General features: G+C 33.5%; 1 protein-coding gene across 4 annotated transcripts; it reads right to left on the bottom strand.

The window, feature by feature from the left end:
* Window positions 1-1,957: 1,957 nt before the first annotated feature.
* Window positions 1,958-23,309, bottom strand: LOC130628803 (plakophilin-4-like). Of its 4 annotated transcripts, none has more exons than XM_057441811.1 (17): window positions 22,577-23,309; window positions 16,363-16,409; window positions 12,086-12,175; window positions 11,028-11,056; window positions 10,101-10,430; window positions 8,718-9,002; window positions 7,785-8,090; window positions 7,255-7,662; window positions 6,702-6,849; window positions 6,082-6,202; window positions 5,817-5,933; window positions 5,382-5,663; window positions 4,700-5,194; window positions 4,333-4,483; window positions 4,046-4,187; window positions 3,631-3,757; window positions 1,958-2,908 (listed from the first exon to the last, which is right to left on the bottom strand). In XM_057441811.1, exons 1-17 carry the CDS (start codon window positions 23,078-23,080, stop codon window positions 2,432-2,434), a joined length of 4,059 nt encoding a protein of 1,352 aa, XP_057297794.1. In that variant the 5' UTR covers window positions 23,081-23,309; the 3' UTR covers window positions 1,958-2,431. The 4 variants fall into 4 exon arrangements, with proteins under 4 accessions (XP_057297794.1, XP_057297795.1, XP_057297797.1 ...); XM_057441812.1 differs by lacking the exon at window positions 22,577-23,309 and adding an exon at window positions 20,673-21,031; XM_057441814.1 differs by lacking the exons at window positions 16,363-16,409; window positions 22,577-23,309 and adding an exon at window positions 14,252-14,409.
* Between the last annotated feature and the right edge of the window lie 826 nt (window positions 23,310-24,135).

The following is a 24,135-nucleotide window of genomic DNA, read 5'->3' as shown; positions in this document are numbered from 1 at the left end:
TTACTATGACCCGCTTCGTTTTGTTCGCGTTTGTTGTAAGATATAATGTCACTTGTGTGCTTTATCTTCAGAGCTTCATGCACCAAACCTCTTCGAATGTTTGGCACGATAACACAACGAATTAGCAGGTTGTCATCAAATATTTTTGTAGCGATCGGAAATTCTTAGAGCGCCCAGGGCTTCTTGTTACATTTGGAATGGCTTTTTTTATCAGCTTTAAACCTGATCCCCAGTGCTTGTTGGGTTTTTAATACTTGGACGGAAACAGTTCATTAGAGACGAGGTTTGAAAAGTTTGTATTGTCTAAGGAAAAAAACCAATTCAAGGACTGCCTCAAACAATGCAATGAATTCAAGAATTTTTTTCCACAGTTCGGGTCCGAGATTATCTGGAAGAGAAAAAGAGTCCTGTGGACGAGGTTGAGAGGCAAAAATTTGATCAGAAATTATTATGACAATTACACAGTACCCAAATGACAGAGTAAAGTTTATACGTTGCGCATGCGTGTATATTATAAAGGTGGGAAGCTTTTTCTCAAATAATTTTTTTACTTCCAACAAGAAAGTGTAGAGACTTGATAGTTCCTGGGGCAAAGCCCAGAGGCAGACCGAGAGAGACTTGGCAGGAGGTTATAAGGACAGACTTGACACAGAGGAAGTTGAGTTTATCTAACACGGTCTAGATCAGATTGGAAGAGGGTCATTAATATACCCCGTCCAGCCCATGCTAGCTTGAAAAACGGACGTTAATGAATGAACACGAGCAGTTGTTTAGCAGTAGTTAATTATGACCTACACCTTCACTCTCGTTCCAAGGGTTTTTGCCTTTTTGATCTAATATAAGAGGCAAAAAACCTGGGGACGAAGGTGCTACACCTCAACTAAGTTTCTTGGTTGTCTAAAAAAAAACACCTCATTAGCTTTAAAAGTGAGGGAATTTTACATTTATTATAACATGTGCGTAGTCGATTGAAAGTTTTTTTATTTAACCAACATATTACAGATGAATAGAATCTCAATCCCAGGGCTTGCCGTCATTGCGTCGCGTGGAACATTCTAATCTGATGTTAAAATAAACACTCCCTGCTCTTCAGTTCCCAATTAAAAAAAGAGAAGAAAAATGGGTTGGGAATGAATTTGAAGTTATAACAAGTAAAAGGCGACACGGTCAACTTCATGCCCAGGTAAATAGGTTTTTTGGGACCAGTTTAAAAGAAGAAATTAGTGAGGACTGATTTTCAGACACAGGATTTAATCCTAATCCCAAATGGACCATACTTCAAAGTTATTGCTGGCTTTATAGATGAAAGACTCGTTTTTCCAATATACACAATGTGACAGAAACAAAACAAATAATACATAATCGAGACAAAACGAGACAATATTAAAAAAGAAGTTTGGTTTAAATCACAACTATGTTGCCAATGTTTACGTTGTCAGAGCCACTAGTGTTTACTTGATGAAAAGGCAAGAACTGGTCCTGGTAACAAAGTTGTGAGAATTAAATAAATAAATGTTAAATATAAAAAGAGATTCACCGAGTTAAATAGAGTATGAAAAAAGTTCAATTTTGTATAAAATTACTCTTCCAGAAAGAAACCTCGTTCGCATACTCTACTACTCAAGATTAAAAGTTAAGTTAAGGAGAATGAGAACGAGGTTGCTTAGATTAAAAATATTTTCAATAAATATACACAATCAACTGAAAGATTAACAGAAAAGTGTTTTTAAAAAGAAAACGGCAAGATGTTTCATGAAGAATGGGAGATAGCATGCAGAATATTTGAAAAGTCCTATTCTATTTGCAAATTCTTCCCAGCGCAAAAACAATTTTATCTCCCTTTCTTAACCACGGTCCCTGCCTGGCGATATATTCCAATATTTTTAACAGATAACTCCGCCCTTTAACGCCAAAATGAACGCCACTAGGTGGTATCGTAAAAGAATTTTACGGTATATACATGAAAGGTGTGGAAACCTCTTCGGATTTTGTTTTTGTTGTTGGAAAATGTTAGATGTCTAACACCGTGTCATTTTATAAATAAAAAAATTACGTCATCTTACAAAGATTTTACATCACCTGACAAAATATCAACCTCGTTCCAGGCTACAAGAATGAGGGTATAAAATAAGTGAAACATTACAATAACTGCAATAAATACTCTCCATCATATTATCATCAACGATGGAGAACAACGAAATATTCGAATATTTATACTATGTGCAGTAAATATACAAAAAATCAACAAATTGTTTGCTATTCTGTAGAATTTTGAAAATTTCAAAATTATAAAAAAAGGGAAATAAAATTATCTCTTAAGCACATCTGGTCAGTTTTTACGGTACCGAATAAACCTAGGGATAAAACAATACCTGTAAATACATTAATTTATTAGAAATTAGAAAACAATACGTCTACTAAATGGGGATTCCTATACAAAGGAATCCTCTTCACCCTTCACAAGCTTGGCTTTTTCATCTTGTTTATTTTTAGACCCCTTTTTACTCTCCTCTGTATTGTCTTTTTTGAACCAGTTATTTTTCTTTTTCTTCTGCGAACTGTTTTTACGAACCAATGGTTCATCATCCTGTGTTTCGTCATGCGCAACGTCACCATGACCGATGTTGCTCATTTCGTACTCCTCCAGAGGTGGTTTTTCAACACGCGACTGATCGATGTTCTCGTTATCGTCTTCCGCTTCAACATCAACGTATCGCCTTGAATCGCGGCTCGCGATCACAACATCTTCAGCGCGATCCATTTGCGCGTAGGCATCAGTGTTCGACTTGCTTTTCTTTAATGATGCATTTTTAAATGCTTTTTCGTTATCTTCCGCTTTGCTGTGTGACCACGGACGTTCTTTAATAGCATCACGACAATCTTTAAACTCCCACATGTAGAGCAAAACCTAAAACAGTCAGAAAAGTTTGAATAATTGCAGAATTCCGTCTGTCATTTTGTGCGCTAGAAAAAGGTGGTGTTACAAGAACACAAAATGCAGTATATAAAGGACGGGCGACCCCGTAGATTTTTCCACGGGTGGCCGACTAGTCTCTTTAATAATAGCCATCGTCTGTCTGTTTGTGTGTCTGTTTGTCCTTCTGTTACGAAAACACGACAGACGATATAAAAAGACGGGCGACCGCACGTATTTTTCCACGAGTGATCGACTAGTCTCTATATTAATACCTGTAATTTGTCTGTCAGCCAAAAGCGAGTCGTGGTAACCATGCACAAAATCTTCAAGCCGTGAATAATGCCATATAATTTAATTAACTTTGATGCGACGGGCGAATTCCCATGGATTTTCCACGGGCACTATATTCATAATAGCCGTATTGTCTGTCCGCAAGAAAAACGTCGTGCAACGGAAACACGAAATGCGTTATATAAAGGATATATATATATATAATTTTAATTATTTAGTGGTTAGTTTTTTGTTGATCAACTTAGAAAATTTTGTTTTTACATAAAAAAAAATGCATCGCAGTTAGTTAGTGACACGCGCGCCTTATAGTTAATGCCACGCAAACTGCAAGCTGGAGTAATCAATTCATCACACCATTCTAATTTTTACAAAAAAAGGCTGTGAGTGCGAACGAAAACATGCGCGGTAATCGATGAACGTACCCTATTCGCTTCGAGGATGACACGTTCGGAATACACTCGAAGCGGCTTTTCATCTTGTTTTCGTCCGCTCGATGCTTCTCTGGTTAAGCCAATTAGTTTTTCAATACCACCGCCATCTTTAATATACCTAAAAGTTAGTCAATAAGAAAAATTAAGCTACGAATTTCAACGATAGTCATCGACAAACAATACATTGAACATTTTAAGGCGAGATATTTTCAAACAATGAAGTAATAACAGAAAAACGAGCTAACATCGAATGAGATGAATGAAAGTCCTGTAAAAGAGTAAAATATTCAAAATAGTATTATTCTGGAAACGAGGCTCACTTTTAATCGTAAAAACCTTCAACAAATAAAATAATAACAGCAAACAAAACAAACAAACAAACAAACAAGCAAATAATCAATCTTACTTCGAGTTGTAGTAATCCTTGTAAGCCAGAGTTTGCAAGACAGATAATACTGCACAGATGGTTGAGTCAGCTGGCTTCAAGTCAGTTTCGTAAGTTTTTACCGTGGGCAAAACTTGCAGTAAGCCAGTGTGGGCAAACTTACCTACAAAGAAAACAAGGACATTTAAACTATTTTAGCGTCTGAAAGATCTACTAAAAAGTTGTTATAAGTTAATCCAACCTTGTTTCCAACTCTCCATGCAGATTTAACAATAATGCATCTATCAAATACAAATGAAAAAACTCACCAATGGACCATTTGTTAGTGCGATCTATAGACAGATTTCTTAAAGCATATGCGATGGAGCGCACTACATATTCTTGATCAACGGAGAGCAAATCGTGCATAGGGGGAATCCCCTTCTGTAGACGTATATGTACACGAAGTAAGCCTGCCCACTAAAAATAAAATTGAACAGTTTGTGAAACAATTTCACGCCTTGTTTAAAAGGAACAAAAAAGCTCTTTTTTAGTTAGGGGCTAGTGAACCATACCTCTTTCGTTGGACTAAAACGCTCTAAAACGTTTTTTCTTGCAATAAATAAATAAATAAATAAATAAATAAATAAATAAATAAATAAATAAATGAATACATAAAAATATGTAACTCCTTACATTCCACTTGCAACCACACAAATTGTGGATAGCCGCAGCAGCAGCCTCTAGCGTGATTGGATTCGTTGAATTCGTCAACAAATAGCTATAAATAGTCACTGTTTCTTGTTGCCATAGTAATTCAACACCAAGGGGCGTGGGTCTGTGTTCTTGAACGGGCACAAGGTACTTCCACTGTTCAGGGGGTGGTTTTTTGTTGCCGTTTGATAAAGGATGTTTGCTACGATTTGTCTTTCGCTTCACGAAGGGTTTTTTCTTCATCCCGATACAACCGGTTTTAGTTGCGTCTTGTGGAACAAGTTCTGTGGTCGGCTCCTTTTTCGCTCCTTTGCTACCATTTTTATTACTGTTGTCATTTACTTGATTGTCATTGATGTTACTATCGGTACCATCTTTAATTGTTACCTTGGCAGCGTCTGGGTAAACATTTCGGTCTATCTCTACATCGACTTTGTACGATAAATTCCTCAGTGTGCAAGTTACGTTTTCAACAATCTGTCAAAAACAAAGTTTACGTTAACAAGCAACTTGGAGGAGAGCATAGAAGATTTTACCTCGCTCTCAGGCGTCATGCTGATAACGAAACATAAACAAAAATCTGTAAGATACAACGTAAAATACACTGTGGAAGAGACTCTATAGAGAAGATTATCCCTCCTGCAGAAATGTAAACAAACGGCACCTTATTGTTGATATCGTTATTCTTGGATGCTATGGCGGCTTTTAAAATCCACACCAACGAGTCAACTAGCCCGTCAATGGAGCGCAACTTTGAGCGTCCTTCAAAACCGGCAGACGAAACATTTCGTAACACGCCTGTAGAGTTACGTAATAGTGTAGACCACGTGACCACACCGGGTTTCTTTCCCATCTCTGCAAACTCTTTCTCCCATCCGGAGAGAGGAATAACGATGAGTTCGGCAACAGCTTCGACGGCCTCGTTCAGAACATCTTGTTTGATCGTCTAAAAAGTTTTGAGAAAATGAGCTATACATTTTTAATAAACGCTTGATAAAATTGCTATCGATAGATTATCGAAACAGAGATTATCGATAAAGATTATCGAAACAGAGATTATCGATACAAAGATATTCTCTAGATAAATCACCCAATTTACCTCAATTGAGCTAATATTCCACAGAACACCAGTGACATGCTCGCGGACTTCTATCCACGATGTTCGGTAAAGTAGTCTGGTACAAGCCGTGATACCTCCGCAATTTCTAATTGCCATCTAAGAAGACAAGCAAAAAAGTCACGAAATTAAATCAAATCGCGAATGTTTCGAAATAGATGAAAGAGTCATTACGGCTTATAAATATTTAAAATGAAGCGCAGAGGAGGAGAAGAAAATAGAATTGCACTCCACCGCTGTTGTTTACCTTATTATCTTCAATGAAATGTCCATAGGAGAGATTTTTGAGCGCTCCTGCAGCATTTCGATGACAATCTTCGTCTTCGTGATCAAGCAGTTGAACCAACAGTGGAATAATGTCCACTTCTCTAATGTAAACAAACATTCTAACTGCAATTTTAAATTTGGGAGAATTGATTCAAGTTCAGAATGGAAAATTACAATATCCTGACAAAAAATGAAATCCTAACAACCAAGTTTAGTTTTTAATGGCTTTTCTGAGCACTCTTAAACTTTGCATTAACAGGGAGGCACATAAAAGGGGTGGGAGGGAGGCACATAAAAGGGGTGGATAGTTATACAATAATATCTGAAATGAGAGCGAAAACAAATGTACATGAACTTGTGTAAATTTGGTTAACAAAGGATGAAATAAGAAATTTTTTAGAGAGGGGTGCTTTTTGGAAACAGAAATTAACCCGACATGTAATAATACCCTTTTGAATTAGAAATTATTTTAGAGTGGATGTATGGTAGGATTTTACATTGAAAGCTCATCCTTATATCTAAGAGCAATCACATGTGGAAAACAAAACATGACCCTATTTGACTAAATTCCCAAAACCGACCACGCCCATTCTCACGTACCTTATTCTTCTTTTGGCGTCATCATCATTATAACTGAGATGCATGATATAACCTGCAGTATTCGCTTTCAAGGCGCTATCATCGGTTTTTAAGTACATTAGTAAGTCAAGCAGGTCGACGCCATTTTGTTGAGCAGATTTCTTCGTACCTAAATTTAAAAGATGCATTGTTGTTGTTGTTGATGTATTTGCAAATATGAAGACGGCGTTCTCATGAGACTTTTACTGCACCCGAAATAAAGTAAAATCAGTCCTGCCTTTACATTAAACACCCGAAATTGTGGCTCATTTCGGTCAATTTAACAAAAGTGAAATGTTACTGCGGATGTCAGTGTTTTTTTTTGCTATCATTAAACGATAGTATATAATCAATCTTAAAATTCAGTTTATAAACTTCATCAAGAGATAAAAAAAACTCTTCTTTGCTTCAATTTAAACTTTAACTTGTTGAAAGAAAAATAAAATTAGAATAACAAACATTCAAATGATGCTCTGTCTCTACGCGCTATAGTGTCTTCCATATTCGTTACGTTATAACAAAATAAACCACTCACTATCCGCATGATTTTCGCTTCCATAGTAGTCCGTTTGTTCCATTCCAAACGTAGAACTACCAACTACACCACTATTGAAATCATCATCCATTAAACCCCCACTAGCTGCTCCTTCATCGAGGTAAATATTATTTTGTGTTATCACTTCCTCAGTAATATAAGACTGACCACCTCCATCTGCTTGTAGACCGTACGGCAGTTTCACAGATGATGATTTTGATGACCGACGCTGGCTTTGATCATTACGTGTTTGGTATTCTGTGTATTCAAACGAGGTATTCATCGTTCGGCTTTGATTGTTATCGCCATAACTTGATCTATTGTGCACAGAACTAGCCTGGCTAGCAGGTCTGTATGGAGGGTTACTGTTAGGCTGTGAGCCTGAGCCTGAATACGCTCTTTCACTACCTGCAACAAAGAGAATTTAAAACATATGCAAAAATCATTAAAAACATACTGCGACCATATTGTTATTACCATTCTAAGCAAATGGTATTCTGGCAAGAAATAGGATGCAAACATGTTTTTACCTCGAACAGAAACTCGCTCATCGTTATCTTCGTTGTACTGATGGTCAGCACGCATCTCATATCTGTTGTCATGGTTGTATGAAGTTGTAGTCACTTGTTCATATTGGGACATCGAGTTCATTTGACTGGATGAGTTTGTCTGCTGTTGGTGTAAGTGCGTATTTAATTGATGATTTGGTGACAATGGGGGAGATATGAGAGTTTCTGTAGCAGGGCTAATATGTACTTCAACTTTTGGGACCTCGTTTTCATGATAGGCTTGTGTGGTCGTTGCTGTAACAACCCGCCGAATAAGCACTGTTGAACCTAAGAAAGGAAAATGCACGTCATTCTAACATATGGTAGGTTTTGCACTGAAATAAAAGATAGCCAGTACCTAACCTATATGCATATGTATTTACCTGATAGTTGACGTACTTAATTGCATTCCAATACTGCAAACCACAAACAATTCGTTTTAAAGTAAAAAAAATGGATTTTTATAACAACAACGTAGGAAGCCTTCACATAGTCACAAAAAGAGATTCATCCGAAATGAATTATTTTCATCGCGTTCACATAATGTCATTACTTTGTATACACGAAGCCTCTTTTCAGATGAATCGTGTTCACATGTAAACTTTGAGAGTTAAAGAAATAAACACTAAAATAAGTTTTATTTCACTCAAAAACCATGTAAACATTTTTGAAGACTAAACTAGAGACCCAAATTTTCATTTTACCCTAAAATACAACTTTAAATTTTAAAAGAAAACTCTCAAAAGAGAAAAATATGGATTTGATCAGATATTATAAGGATGGTTTGTTTACAAACTTGAACAAACGTAGAAATGTTTTTCTTATAATTTTAATAACTGAATAATATTTTTAATTTTAATAACTGAATAATATTTTCTTTAATGTTTTAAGAAAATATAAAACATAAACACGAACCATCAGCATTTACACGCTCCTCTTCTACTATAGCTTCAGAAGTTGGCTCTGGCGTGTTGGTTGAGGCTGGTCGCCGTGGCAATGTACTTGAACGAAATTCCTCACGATAATAAGCATGGCCATTATTCTTCGGCAATGTTTGTGAACGTTTCACGGCATAACTACCACTGCTGTTCCTGGTACGTGACTGGCTGTTTGTTTGAAATTGGTTTGTTTGCCTGTATGGGGGAGGCTCACTGCGACGTGATAAGGAACTTTGACGAGATACTGGCCGACTATACTGATCTATAATAAAGTGATTATCCTTTTTAACAAAAATAAACAAAAATAGCGAGCTGAACAAGTCATAGAAGTCATAGAAAGTCACAAGTCATAGAAAGCTGGCAGAGGGTATAGACAAAAAAGCTTCTTAGTATTCATCAAAATCTAAGTTTAATTTTTTAATGGACTTGTGAAAGAATTTGCCTAACGTTGAAAACACACAACCTATGATTAAAAAAAAATTGATTCGAAACAAAGAATAGGTAGCCAATAAATGAACAGGTAAAAAGTTAGAATCTGAAAAATTCCAGGTAAGTTTTATATCCCTTTTTATGTCAGCAGTTTTAAAGAGGTTTACTATAAAACCTTGCATTTTTTTAAATCTTATGAAATGTAGTTATTTAATGTCAGTGATTTACATTTGATGTGAATAATCTCACTAATATCGAGGGATATACCTTGTCAATTGAGGAACCACACAGGCGGTTCTAGGGTGTTTAATTTGTGAATTCACAACCTCTTTGACATGATTCGAACGCTCTACTGACTGGTGTGGACGTTCTAATTTTTCATAATGACAATTACTTTCATTGCTAATCAAAACACTACTCATTTTTGTATTTGTAAGGAGAGACGACATTTATCTTCGATTCATCTACTCTCTCTTACTAAACCCAAGCAAAATAAAACAAGAAGGCCATGGGAAATATAACAGAATACTAGGGAAAAACCTTCATAAAGCATTTTGGACTAAATTTGAATTGCGTAAAGCTGCAAACAAAATTAAATGATGCTGCATGATCTGAATTTTTGTGGACTGATTAACCCTCCCACAATTTCCTTGTCAACAGCAACAATTTCACAGTTGTTTTTATAAAAAATAAAGATTTTAAAGACCAAGTCTTAAGGGAAAATTGTTTTAAAAATTTAACACAAAAATATACCTTGTTGAAAAATAAAAACCAGCTTGAGAAATAAAATTATTTGTTGAAAAATCAAAGTTGTAGAATAAGATGATAAGTTTTGGTTTTATCGAAAGTTGCAAGAAATGCTAGACGGATAGGATTTGGAAATCAAACAATTATTTCTTGAAGAGCGAACAGAGATTGAGCAAAGCATTACCTGCAGTTATAATATCATATTCTTCCAAATCCCCATTTCGGATTGATGAACGATTAGATCGCACAGAACTGGGTCGACTAGGAATCCTATTGGCGCTGCGATTAGATGCACTTCGTTTCATATTTGTTCCGAAGTGGTACATTTCTTCATGTTCCATTATGTCATGACTTCTGAGGGAACCAATTGATATGTCTGGATCTTCGTTGTTGTATTCATAATTTCCTTGATAAGATGCGTTGTATTGAACATCTCCATTGTGTGATGAGTAATTTGTATTGCCTTGTTGTGTGTAACTGTATGAAGATTGTTTTGTTTGTGAAATTCGGTTATCTAAACACAAACAGATTTCACGATAGGCAAACAATAACAAAACAATGTATCTTATAACAGGTTTACATTTTGTTTGTTAAAATGGCACTTGGATGGAATAGGAGAGGAAAATAATTAAAGTGCAGTAAAGTGAGATATAATAGTTCCAGGGACAAAGCACAGAGGTTAGTCAAAAAAGACTTGACAGGATGAAATAAGGACAAACTTCTCACTGAGGACTGGTTGGAGAATAATCAGAAATATACTCTGGTCACACATGCTAAAAAGGAAAAATAAGTGTTATGTTAGTTAAGCTGATGGTGACTTGGAAAGAATGAAGGAGGATAATTGGGGAAGAAGATTTGATAACTTCAGGCACTCAAATCAGAGTAAACCGAGGAAGGCTTGGCAGGAGGTACTAAGAAGTTTAGAACTAACACAATCGTAAACCAAGTGTGCAGAAGGCCATTAATTTTACCCTGTTCAACAATGAAAAATAGATGTTAAGCCAAGAATAACCTCCTTATAACAGTGTAAAACAATAATATCTTTATCTTCAACAACTCTTTTTTTGGGCTAACTTCAATTTAACCTTCATAACTTTAAAGGAAAACTTACCATACATTCTGTTTGATTTCTGGTCAGATCTAAAGACAGAGCACAGAGGTTAATGTACTTAGTGGTTAAATCAAATCTTATTTTTACAAAAAAATTATACCTGATGGCTACTCTTTACTAATTTACATTTCCATGTGGTTATTAAAATTAAGTTGTGGCCTCATTACATTTCAGCATTTTATTGAACTACATTTGAAGCAAAGTTTTAGAAAACTGTATTTCCATTTTCTTTTCATGATGGTCAAAATTGATCTAATAACTTCTTCCAGAGGCAATTGTTCTTATGCATAAAATAAAGATTATCAACCTGGGTGTTCATTTTGCTATTGTTAAGTCCTTGCTTGAATTTTCACCCAAATTGAGCAACTTGTTTGCTTCATGAAAACAAATATTTATCATTAAATGTTTAGTTATCAAAAAGTTACACCTATGGTTGCCAAATTCTAGCTTCAAGCTGGTAATGAACAGTTCCACTTTATTTTAACCTTATTATAATTTTTAAGCAGCGATCCCTAAGTTAAACAATACTCATAATCATGTGATCTAACAGCGAGAGTTTGAAATTTGAAAATGGCGACACAATGTAAATAATTAGACAGAAGATATGGAATAAAATTGATACTAAGGTTTTTATTAAATCACTGTTCGCAGAAAAAGAAAGTTGTATACATTGCATTATCAACGCATAATATAACGTTGCAAATGGAGCATATTTCTTTAAGAAATACATTGTCAGCTGAAAGTGTCTACCATTTTGTTTTTCAAAGGGACTGCTCATGGTTTTCACTAGAGTCTGTTGTTGTGTATAATGCATATTGTCTATAGCAAAGAATTTTGTGAACTCCCATGGAAAAAACAGTAAAGTGATTCTTTGTTTGGCCTTAATATAATCGCATATATATTTAACATTCTGAAGCATAATCATATGCAGGGACAAACACATACGGCTAAGATTCCTTACACGCTAAACTAACTAAACAACCTTATTATGTGGAACGAGTGTCATTTCAAAGCAAACATTTGTGTTCGTATATCTTGTAGTAATTGACAAAACTTACAGAAAAGGTTCAGCTAGCACGTCGGATTGAATTGACTCATCGTCACTTTGGTCAAAATGATTTGGATCCCAATAATATGAACCATCAGTCCTAAAACATAATTTAAAACAATGAAAAGTTTTGTTAGAAACCAACACCAACGCTAGAAAAAAAAAATAAACATGTTTTTTTTTTCTTTTTAACTGGGTAAGAATATAAAAAATGTTGAATGTGAAATCAACAGTTTTCAAATATCAAAATCAAAATCTTACATAACTCAGAGGTTAAAAAAACTACTTACATACTGGCTAGTATGAATCTTAAGTTAAAGTCCAATCAATAAATGAATTAAAAAAAATCAAATCTGAATGAAAAAATCAAAGTGAACTAGAGGTCCAGATTTTCATGCAGTTGTATCAAGCGTTGTAAATTATACAGTACATGTTATAGAAACTGATTCAACTTAAAAAAATAGTAATTTATAATTTATTTATATATTATTCATTACAACTTGTATAACCTTGAGAAATGACACGCATTGAAATGTCTATGAACTTAAATATATCATCTATTCATGAACAAGTCATCTCTGTTTTTAACTCTTTTTATTTTTTTATTTCTGACCTTTCTGTAAAAGCTGAAAAAAATTATAACAAAAACAATTGAATTTGTTGCTTTTATTTCACTTTATTTTTAAATTCAGTTTATTATATAAAAAATCATAAAACAATAGGCACTCTGTAACAAATTTGAAGCTGACAAAACACTGGTCAAATGCTTTCTCATGCAATTTTGTGTGATATGCCATTTCCCAGTTTAGAGTCAGCAAACTTTTCACGTCAACAATTTACATTTCGTTTTGCAATGGAACGGGAATAATAGTTAAATTAACAGAGAAAAGTAGAGCATAACTTTTGTAAGTTCAAGTTACACCGAACTTAAAAAAATACCATGTTTACAAATATTTGCTGATTTGAATCAATAATTTCTGTAAACATACAATTCTAATTGCAACATGAATACAGAGGCTGGGTCATGGTCACACCAGGGCTTTAAAGTTCGAGTTGTAGTAAAGATTTACATAAGAAACTGTAAATTTAACATATGACAGAAAAAAAAGATTTTTTCAAAGGTAGAGAAAAAAAAATTAACTCTGATGTGTTAATGCAAAATTTACAGAATAAGAATTTTGTTTTTCCGAATTTGACTTCGCGGATTTATATTGACATTCAAAGTAAGGTTGGATTTACATTGACTTTCAAAGTAAGGTTGGATTTTAAGAAAGATGTATATCGAATGAACACATACAATGGTGCAAGATTTAAAAAAAGGTCATAAACTATAACCTACTTAGTTACTCAAAATTTGCTTGGGTGATACTTCACAATCTATACTAAAAAGTTATTAAATAAACTATTATATATTTGGAATGACATGAAGTAACAAATTAAAACAAACATTGAAGAAACACATCTGAAACTACAACTGGTCAAAAAATGGCTTTCTGTATAGCAACTTATACAAGAACTAAATATGAGATAAATACAAAATGGACACAATATTAAAAAAACTAAAAAATGATAGCTGAATAAAACCTACAGCCAAAAGAGATAGAAATAAAGAACAGATTGGCTTAAATATATTGAACATAAATACTCTATATGTCAATAATTATGTTAATTACACTAAACTACTATCAGCTTAATGGAGAATCACTTAACTCATTAGACTAATAAAGCTTTGTGATTACCATAGCTAGCATTCAATTTTTAGAATAACAACAATAACAACAAAATACACCAGTGAAGCTCAGTAAATCACATCATTATATAAAACTGTTGTTTTTAAAAAATGTGTTTCTTATTAACAAAGCTGCACCTTGTATTCCATCAGTTAAAATAAATGTGGCATGAAAAAAATAATAACGGTATGTACGTGACATGGAAAACATTCCTCTTTTTCTAAGGAATATGTATGTGCTTCTTTTTTATACCTGGTATTGACTCAGTTAAAAGAATTTAATTGCATAAAAAAAGTAAAAAGTAATACCAAATAATATGATATGTATGAAAAATTAAGGAATGTATGTTTATATGCATTTTCATATATATAAAAAAGTGTTTATACTTTGAGAAAATGGCAACACAACTATACAATTACAACATCTTTTTGAGACAAAATACTTACAACTGTGATTAAAACTGCAGTGTCAAATTAAAAATCAAAACAAAATTCTGAACTATACAATACTTGCAGAATACTTTTTCGTGTTTTTCTCATGTACTGGTTATCTTAAAATAATTTTCATTAAACATTCATCACATCCAGCCTTCCTATAACTCTCCTGAATTGCTAAAGTACTCCATCTTACAGATGATTAAATTCAACTCATTCATATTGATAATCTGGGGGCTTATTAATTAATAAAACATTCTTTTTTTTATTTTAAAACTTTTAAAAGAGTTCTTTCCTGAAACAAAAGTTTCCTTGTATCGTTGTCTTTGATTTTAAAGTGCCACTCTGCTAGTATTGTTCTCTGCTGTAAAACATTTGAATACATCATGTGCAATCAAGCTTTATGTTTCAATGTATGTTTTATTCTAGCGAAACACTAAAATGAGAATACCTAACTTCATCAGCTGTTGAAAACAGAGTGTGGTTTAAGTATGCCTAGAAAAATCTTGATTTATCATTCCATATTTTGTAAGAAACATTAGGACACTTGCCAATTAAAAGAGTAAACATAGGTGAATATTTATCATAGCACATCCACATTTCATTCTCAACAGAGAATGCTTCACCCCAATCAGACCTCTGATCATGACGAGTTTCAGTATAAAAGAGTAAAGTTAAAAATTAGGAAATAGGATAAAATCACAGAGAAATTGTAAAACTTTAATTAAGATAAAATCAGAGAGTAATTCTAAACTTTAAATAATTAATATTAAATTTGAGTTCATGCTTGATTAATTCTATTGATCAGAATTTTTTTCAAAATAAATAGTTTTTTAAATTTTTTAACTGACCCAATTATAACCAGACATAACTTGTTATTAATGCCACCATTAATGTTATCATGTATGCTTAGCGAAAAGATTTTGTTTTGTGTTATTATTAAAGTCCTCTAAACCATCCCATCTCATACAAGCACATAGGCGATCAAAATTCAATTTCTTTGAAATAAACTAAATTTTATTTCAAATATATTAATAATTTATGGACAGGTACAAACAAAAGTTATATATAAATCATATATTCAGGACTAAACATCCTTTAAGAAAAAACAATTCCACCTTGGTTTGCATAATTTATGAAACAAAGTACGATACCAACCACATATGAATGAAACTTATTACTTTTTGTTACTAACAAGTCACGTTCTAAAAATTTCCTGTTTTTTAAAAAGAGCAGACAAGTTGTTTCAACTTGTTCTCCTTTTAATCTACTATCCTTGAAAACAAATACAACAAAGCATCTAAAAAATCCATGTTTTTTTAGGGTAAGCTTGTAAAAGCTCTATATGCTTACTAACAAAATTTAATTGCAAACCCACATGCACATCTCAAGTTCTGGGGTCGTCAGCAAAAAGTTAAGAGGTCTGGGACAAGCAAACAAATGTTATTTTGGCGAAAAATTTTATGTTAATTAATTCACCTTTAAATATATCTATGCATTGATAACGTTTGAATTTACATCCCTTAACAGGTCTAAAATTACTGAAAATGTCAAAATTTGCTATTACTGAGTTATCCCATCATAATTCTTTAAATGTGAAATCTTGAGAATGAAAAGAGCCTTTTAAAAAAATGTAAAAAGACTTGTTAACCAACTTTATATAAGTCCAACATCATTTTATACCTTCGGTTCCCTTTAAGCTTTTCAATATTTAAAAAAAAAGTTTGGAAGGATCAAACAATTGAAGTCCAAATTTTGAAGGACCATTGTCAGATATAAAATTGTGCATATTTGTAATAAATTGGATTTGTTTAGACGCGTTGTGGTCCCTTTAAGATTTGCTTTCCCATAAAGTCTGATTGGACAAAATATATATATATTTTTCTTTTTCAATATGTTACTCGCTCTCAAACCAATAAAAAAGAGAAGAAAATTATTATTATTATTTGAATATTTATACAGGACACAACCACTTCAGTGTTAGAAACACTGTTATCAATGTGGGTCTCCATAACATCAAGGTCACACACCACTCAGAATATTTTTCTCTCTACATTTGTTAAGCAGAATGTGGCAAATAAAGCTGTTAGTTATAAGAACTAAAAAATAAGTTTAAAACTAACCTGTTGCCATTGTTGTGACCAAATTTTGAGGGTAAATGAAGTTGACCCTGAAATGAGAAATTAAAGATATAAACTCAGATAAGTTTTTATGTTATTGTTTTTTTATCAATAAGCAATTTTTTTAGCTTTGGGGACACGTGTTATTGTCATTTTAGGACAAAATAATTCTTTAGGACAGAAGGGACGTTTCTTGTATTATAGAACGAAATACAGCAATTTTAAAACTTTGAGAGATTGCTAATTTTTAGCTTCTCAGCGATGTGATTTTGTAATTTTAGGATGTTCTTTGTTTTGAACGTGAAACTATTGTAGTAACTTATGATTTTTTTAAATGTTCAATTTTTTTTGAGTTGATGTGATCTATTTTATAAGTTTTTTCGTCTTAAACTCTGTGTGAGATTTGTAGTGTCCATTATTAAAGTATAAACAAAGTTGTAGGTAAAATATCACAAAAACAAAAAATATGCAAGAATTGTAGACAATGAATAATGTGGAATTAAAACATGAGATAATTGCACCACATAAACCAAGCATAATTGGAAAAGTACAAGTAGCTATACTCCACATGTTTCTTTTGCAAGATCTGCTCATTGAATATGTTACTTGTTGTTTTCAAAGATTTAGCAAATCAATAGAGTGTCAACCAGCCAAATGGGACAAGACAATCACAATTTGTCTAATAATAATTAATAAATTCAAAACATGTATAAAATATATAGTTGACATAAGCATAAGTGACATGATAAATTTTCCTATATTTCCCACGTTATGATAAAATTTTGATGAAAGAAATCATCATAGACCTTTTGAAATCGTATCACAATTTTTTACAGATCGTTTCATGGGACCAATATATTTCTTAACATTTTATTCAATGCTATTTTTAACTTAAATTACGCTAGCTAAATTGTAATACAGCAAGACTTTTAGTCAATACCAGGATAAATAATAAAAACAAGGTAAAATATGCAAGGAGGGTGTTACAACCACCCTTCTCCGTTATGAATTTTAAATAAATGATTTTAGCAATGCTAAAGATTTTAAATATTGTCAACTAAAGCACTTAAATTTAGATTTCCCTATAAAAATGTGCAAAAAACATTAAAATTGTTTGTTTATTAATTTAAGTAGGAGAAAAATAACTTACATTTTGAAACGGTGCAAGTATAACTTGCTGTATAGATTTTAAAACCATACAAGTATATTCTGTACAACTTTCAAAACAGCACAAAAATAGTATTCTTGCTGGCATACTAACTTTTAAAAAATGTAAGAAAAATACTTCCTGCATAACTTTTCAAAACAAGTTTTTGAGCATGCAAGTATTTTTATCTTTTCACCTTGAGAACTAGTTACATTTTTTTACTGAGAAAATTATTATTATTTTTCCTTCACAACTAAAAAGTATAATCTGCGTGCATTATGCGAAAATACATGGAACACCCTCCTTTGTTACTATTTTTTATTATTTTTTTTGTTGTTGTTCAGACCATACATTCTTTAAAACAAAGTTATTTTATTTTGCCGACCGACTTTAACTTCGCCCGTTGGAGTCGCCTTATAAAAAAAACTGAAAAATTAACTTAATAAAAAATTTTTGTGCAGTCATAAAAAATCTATTTCCCACATGTGCAAATTTTTTTAAGGAAGATAGTATAGGCAAAAACTATGTTATGGAGGGTGTTACGACAAACATATTCTGCGATGTATTTTTTATATTATTTTTCCTATAAAGCAGACTGTTTAAGGGATAGTCAGCAGTATTACATTTTAGCCAACAAACGTATTTCACCATTATATAATATATGATTTATTATAATAATCATAAAGAAGGAGGGAGTTACGACAATAACGCGTATCTTGTTTTTTTCTCGAGTCTTTTCAGATCAGCGTCACGATTACTAAGTTCTACAAATGTATTTAAATCGTGTTTTGAAAATATAAGAGATTTTAAATCTTTCTCCAAGATAAAAATTAAGATAGTACAGTAAAGTTTATTTTTATATTTTTAATTGCTTTTGTTTACAAATTCTATATAGACTTCGCGCCGAAAGTATTCTTAACATTGTCACACACAGGTTATTGTTATTTATACAATAAGTTTCCCTGATCTTCTCAATTTTTTGCCGTGCAATTGTATTTTCTCTAAACGACAATAGTCTATTATGAAAGTAATTATTTATGCAAGTTGTGTGTACGCGGAAGGTTACATTCAGACTGCACTATAGCTAAACCCATTTTTTACCTGGGATACATTGTTGTTTAGGATTTACCTATTTTTCAGTGTTTAAACTTTAAAATAAGCCACAACAGGGCAGTGCAAGGGCAGCAAGAGAAATAATAATGTTTTTCATAAAAGGTAGCAAAATTGTAGCTACCATTGACACTGCTATAGCCAGAAATGTGTTAAAGGCGCATAATCACCCTGTAGGCAACTTTTTTAAGGTGCCTATTTTATTGTAAAAATTAAAAGATATACTAAGAAAACATTATCCTGAAAATTTTATTGAAAACTGACAACCAGAACATGTTCAAATGTTTCATAGAAATAGCAAACCCAATTTATCTTCGCCTACAGAACCGCCATTACATTGCAAGAATCATGCAATAATAAACGCACAGCAAAATCGATCACATAGTTGCTGCATTCAGAAAAAATAATGAATGAGGGAGGGCATCTACAGCTGTGTTTCCATCGTAACAGTTAGTCGTTTCCTTATGGAGACAGTATCAGATCTAGACAATTAGAATACCTAAATTTCCAGAATTCCCCCTTTCATGCTCTTAATTTTATTATCTCTATAGTGCTTCAACTATCTTCAACTATCACAATGAGCCTTTTCCCCCATTGGGTTTTTTGGCTTATAATATGCAATAATGCCAGCCATGTTAATAAAAAAAGAAAGAGCGTGATAAGCATTAATTATCATAATTAATAACCACGAGGCAATGCGTGATTTCTTCTTTCTGTTTTGTTTTGTCTGTGGTCTCCAAAAACAATGGCGAATAGAATAGAAGTAAACTAAATCAAGTGGAGAAAGTGATACAGATGTTTTTACGCGCGGCCACTTTTTTAAACAGAACCAAAATTTCTTTCCACTTTTTGATGCCATGTTTTACAAAGAAAAACAAGCCAAAAAGAACAGCATGAACGAAGACTAGCATAATGGCGATTTTATTGAACTCTATCCCAGTGCTCGTTTAAAGATAAGGCCGTTTGTTTACCTACGGATTCACACAAACATTTTGCGACAGCCCGCTTATTAGAGGAGAATAAGAGATCCACAAGATCGTTAAATATGGCGGCTCGAAAAAAACAACAATAAATTCAAGATATGGAAGTACCATTATTTCCATTTCTAGTAGGTTTTATATCCTAAAATTTTCAGGAAAGTTATAACTCAGTTTGAACTTTAAAATAAATATAAAAAATGTATATGTTAATTTTTTTAGATAAGGGTGATTACGCGCCTTTAAGATATTTTGTTTGTCAGAAAATGTTGGTTTAAAATAATTTATGGCTCGTGATTCAAAAGTGACCAGCTGATCAAATCTAACAATTCTTATATCAAACTATTCTGCCCGGATAATAAACGCTGCCCTGATTAAGTACGGCAGCTTGCCCCGGTTTAGAACAGGGCAGAAAATACATAATCAGGGCAACATAATCAGCGCAGGCCAGTTTATATACGACAGTCTAACATTATTTCTCACTTATTATAGAACACACTTAATCGGGGAAGGCCGGCTTATTATGACAGACCTATAGAACCTATATAATCAGAGCCGAGCTTTTATATCATTCGTTATCACTGCAAGCAAATAGCGCTGGTGGGAAAGTTGTTGTTGTTCTCAAATGAAACGAAATTTCGTGGCAAATACTAAAATTTGGGATTTGCAAGTTTAATAACTTTTCACCAAACTTAATTCCTGCAAAAAGAATAATTTAGGTTCCGTGAAATTTAGTTACTTCAAAGTATATTATGTTGAAATGTATTTACTACACGAGTAGTTTATACTAAGAATTATGTCAGGACTTTTTTCTTTCGCCATGTCTAGTTTTTAGGGGTGTTCTATCTTCCTCAGAAAATGTTTAATTCACAAAAGTTCAAAGAAAATGCCATTCACAGTCTGCCTGGCCAGCCATTATATCAGCGTTCATAATCCGGTCACCACGACATAACCAGTGCAAAAAAAACATAATCGGACAATGCGTACATAATCCGGCTGTCCCGGTTGTAAACAGGCTGTTTTCGCAATCTGGGCAGAACAAAACCATGATATAAGAAACCTATAAAATCATGTCTTACAGATTTTAACAAAACCCCTTCATTTCTTCCACCATCAGCAACAGCATCATCAGCATGTTGAAAGCTTTCGTCTTGAGTAAAATTTCCCATCATGATTTACAAGTTAGAAGATGGGTTTCCATTATATTCAACATGCCATATGGAAATTGTGGTGGATCACGGAATATTGCTTTGATTGATCAGAAGAGATGGCCTCGATATAGCCAGCTAGCTACGACTGTTATTGGCGTAAACTTGGATGTTCAATTATTTACATCTTGATCAAACTTTGTGTAATCTTTTTAAACATTTTTCTATCAATCTTTTGTTTCATTTTGCTTGCAATGAACAAACAAATCATCAAAATTTTTTATAGACAGTACGTCTGCCATTAATTTGATTAAGCGCCAAAATGACTTTTTCACTCTTACGAGGTGCCGTTTTTCTCGCAAACAACAGTTCCCTGGCGTTCCATTAACTCTGGGGTCGTCACGTATGATATTCATTACGCTATAACAAGTACGGTAACACACCGGTGCGACCGTTAGCCAACTTTTCTTTGTTTAAATAGAACTACTTAATATGTCAATCAATAGCCATCAACGCGCGAAGGCCTGCCCTACTGTATTACTTTCGCAATACAAACTACTTACCACCGTCGAGAACTCGTCCCTGCGTAGCGAAAGATAGTCATTTCAAATATACTGCTCGGATAAGTAAAAATGATAAAATGGCACCAAAGCTGTGCACCAAAATTCAAATGCATACAAAAAAAATCCAAAAAATATCGGAGAAAATATCACGCCATAACCTATTGATGACGGGCCGCCCCTCAGGCGGTCGATAATGTCCAGAAAATCACTCGCTATGCTTCTTCACACAAGCTGGATAGGTGTAAATATTTCACATGATTAGTCCCACAAATATCAGGGATATAACCTGTCTATTATTTCATGACTTAGATAGGGAGTCCTGAAGTATTTAATGCTCATTTGAGCTACGCAGATTTAATTACGGTCCGCGCTTTCTTAGAAAACTCCCTGCAACAACCAACGGCCCACATAGTGTGTCATCTCTCTATATCCATTACATGGTTTAGGTTAATCCGGTACTATTGGAGCATTTGATCGCTCAATTTAAATCGCTGCTAAGGAGAAACGAACCCCGGTTTTCACCTGTCTAAATTGCGGGGGTTAAAACCACTAAGCTATTGCGATAGCATAAGGTGGATTTCTTGTCTACCATTATAAGGCTATTGCTTATTTTTCAATTGTCAAACGCTCACCATTAATCAAAAACGCTTTGCCTGAAACAAATTTACAAATCAACATCTATACCCCATTTTTTGATTATCTAATGAGTCAATTCTATTTTCGCAGCGCAAAGTGCGCACGGGCAATACTGGGATATTTTTTTTATAATTATTGCTTGGATCTGAGAAACTATCATGAAACCTACTCGCGTCACCATAAAATAAAAACTGCTGCTAAACATGCTCAAACTAAAAATCACAAACGAACAAACACGTGTTATGCTGCAATGGATTTTTAACTGAGCTTGAACAAATATAAAAACCTAAAAAGCTCTGGGAACGAGATCGGTTAACGTTCTTATCCCTGATGCAAAAAAGTTCGTAATAATAGTAACGTGTGCAGAAGAAAATACGCTTAACAAGATTTTTCGTTGCTAAGCATACTTACTTATTTGCTGCTAAGCACATTTTTATACATGACGATGCTGTTGGGTTTGGGAGAATCAACACAGTAGAATAACAACAGCGCACCCTGGCCTCGTTCCACGTTTATTATATGCCCTGGGAACGTATAGAAAGAAAACGAGAACAATGCTGCAGAATTGTCGAGTCACAATGACTCATAAAGAAGGACAAAAAAACGTTGAAAATAAGACTGTGGAAATTCATGTACCTTATTATTATTTTGAATACTTTGATGTTTTTTTCTGGAATTGTTACGGTTGCCGTCACTTAAGTATCCTGATCTGGAATGCGGCCGATGCCGTCGTTCGCCATGTTCATCTTTGCGCGAAACTTGTGGCGTAAAAAATTGTATTTTCCCTGCAGCGTTGTTATTCATATCAAGTTTTTCTCCACGACGTTGACCTCTTGAATATTTGTTCTCAGCCGTATGAAATTGATTAATAGTATTATTTGCTCCCAATTGATTAGGATTTTGCCCGTTTATTTGTCGATTCCGCGGTATCACTTCCGGACTGGATAGGACATCTGTACCGTGACTATTGTTGCGACTGCGAGAGCTTGGTGTAGTATTTAATTCGTAACTTTCAGAAGAGTTTTCTCGCTGCGAATATTGTTTAGATGTTTGACGCGATGATGAAGTTTGAGAATAATAAAAATTTTGATGATGATTCATAAAGTTGTTTTGATGCAATGCAACACCACCTTCTGCCATCTTTAATTATAACACGATACTGTGTAGTCAACTTTGTAGGAATTTTACTACGTCTACTACCTTTCAACCTGTACTTAGTACATCTAAAATAATATTTATTTGTTGCTAGTTATCTACGTTTTCACCTCCTGATGATCTGTTTTTAAAAACACACTACACTTTATTAAAAGTCTTTCTCCATGTTTCAGTGCAGAAAAGTTCTCTTTAAAGCCAGGTTTTGATACTTCATCTCCACACAGGATGATCGGTGGTAATTGAGCCTACTTTTTTTAAACATCTATAATTGCTTTTACTAATCTGATTCTTTTTTTTGTGAATTGGATAACATCATTTGAGAATTATAAAAACACACAAAAAATGCTTTGATTTGTCAGATAAAGGCTTTTCAAGTGTGCGTTTAATTTTACTATAAATACATTTGTGCTTTTTCTTGTTCTTTCATTTCAATGCTATAGCTCTCCTTTCCCGACGTTTTTACTTAAATCAGTTTACCAACTTCGTACTTAAATCTCGTAGCTCTTATTTCATTTTACATACAAAAAACTTACAGGCTCCTGGGTACGAGTATGCCATCTTGCTTAACAACTCAGATCCCAAGAAGCCCTGTTCACTTAAAGGATGCTTTGGGTTTCACAATGTCAAGTGTACCTTTAGCTTGACTTAGAATTTTTAATAAACAAATGGGAGATAATTCAAGGAAAGAGTTTGCAGGTAGTGTAAAGTGAGCCATAATTCTTATTCCTAAAAATTGAAGCTACAGGTGCATTGGGAAAAAACTTTCCGCACAGAATTTTTTTTTTTATTTCTAGATTCTACGGTTTTATATAGAAAAAGCTTTCCATCATCATCATCATCATTCCAACATTAAATCTACTTATCCTCGGTCTTTCACGGTGCGTAACACTGACTCGATAAAACATCTATGGGGGAGATTTCGGTGCATCCGGTAAATATCAAATGCATGGGAAAATATATGAAGTATACAGAAGTGATAAGAATAAAACTCAGTAGGAGACTCTCAACATTCCAATTGAAGAAAAATTGTGTTGCTGCTG

This window comes from Hydractinia symbiolongicarpus, chromosome 15 (genome assembly GCF_029227915.1).
Source record: "Hydractinia symbiolongicarpus strain clone_291-10 chromosome 15, HSymV2.1, whole genome shotgun sequence".
NCBI classification, from domain to species: domain Eukaryota; kingdom Metazoa; phylum Cnidaria; class Hydrozoa; order Anthoathecata; family Hydractiniidae; genus Hydractinia; species Hydractinia symbiolongicarpus.
Note: the sequence above shows the minus strand (reverse complement) of the source record. Positions and strands in the feature narration are given on the sequence as shown.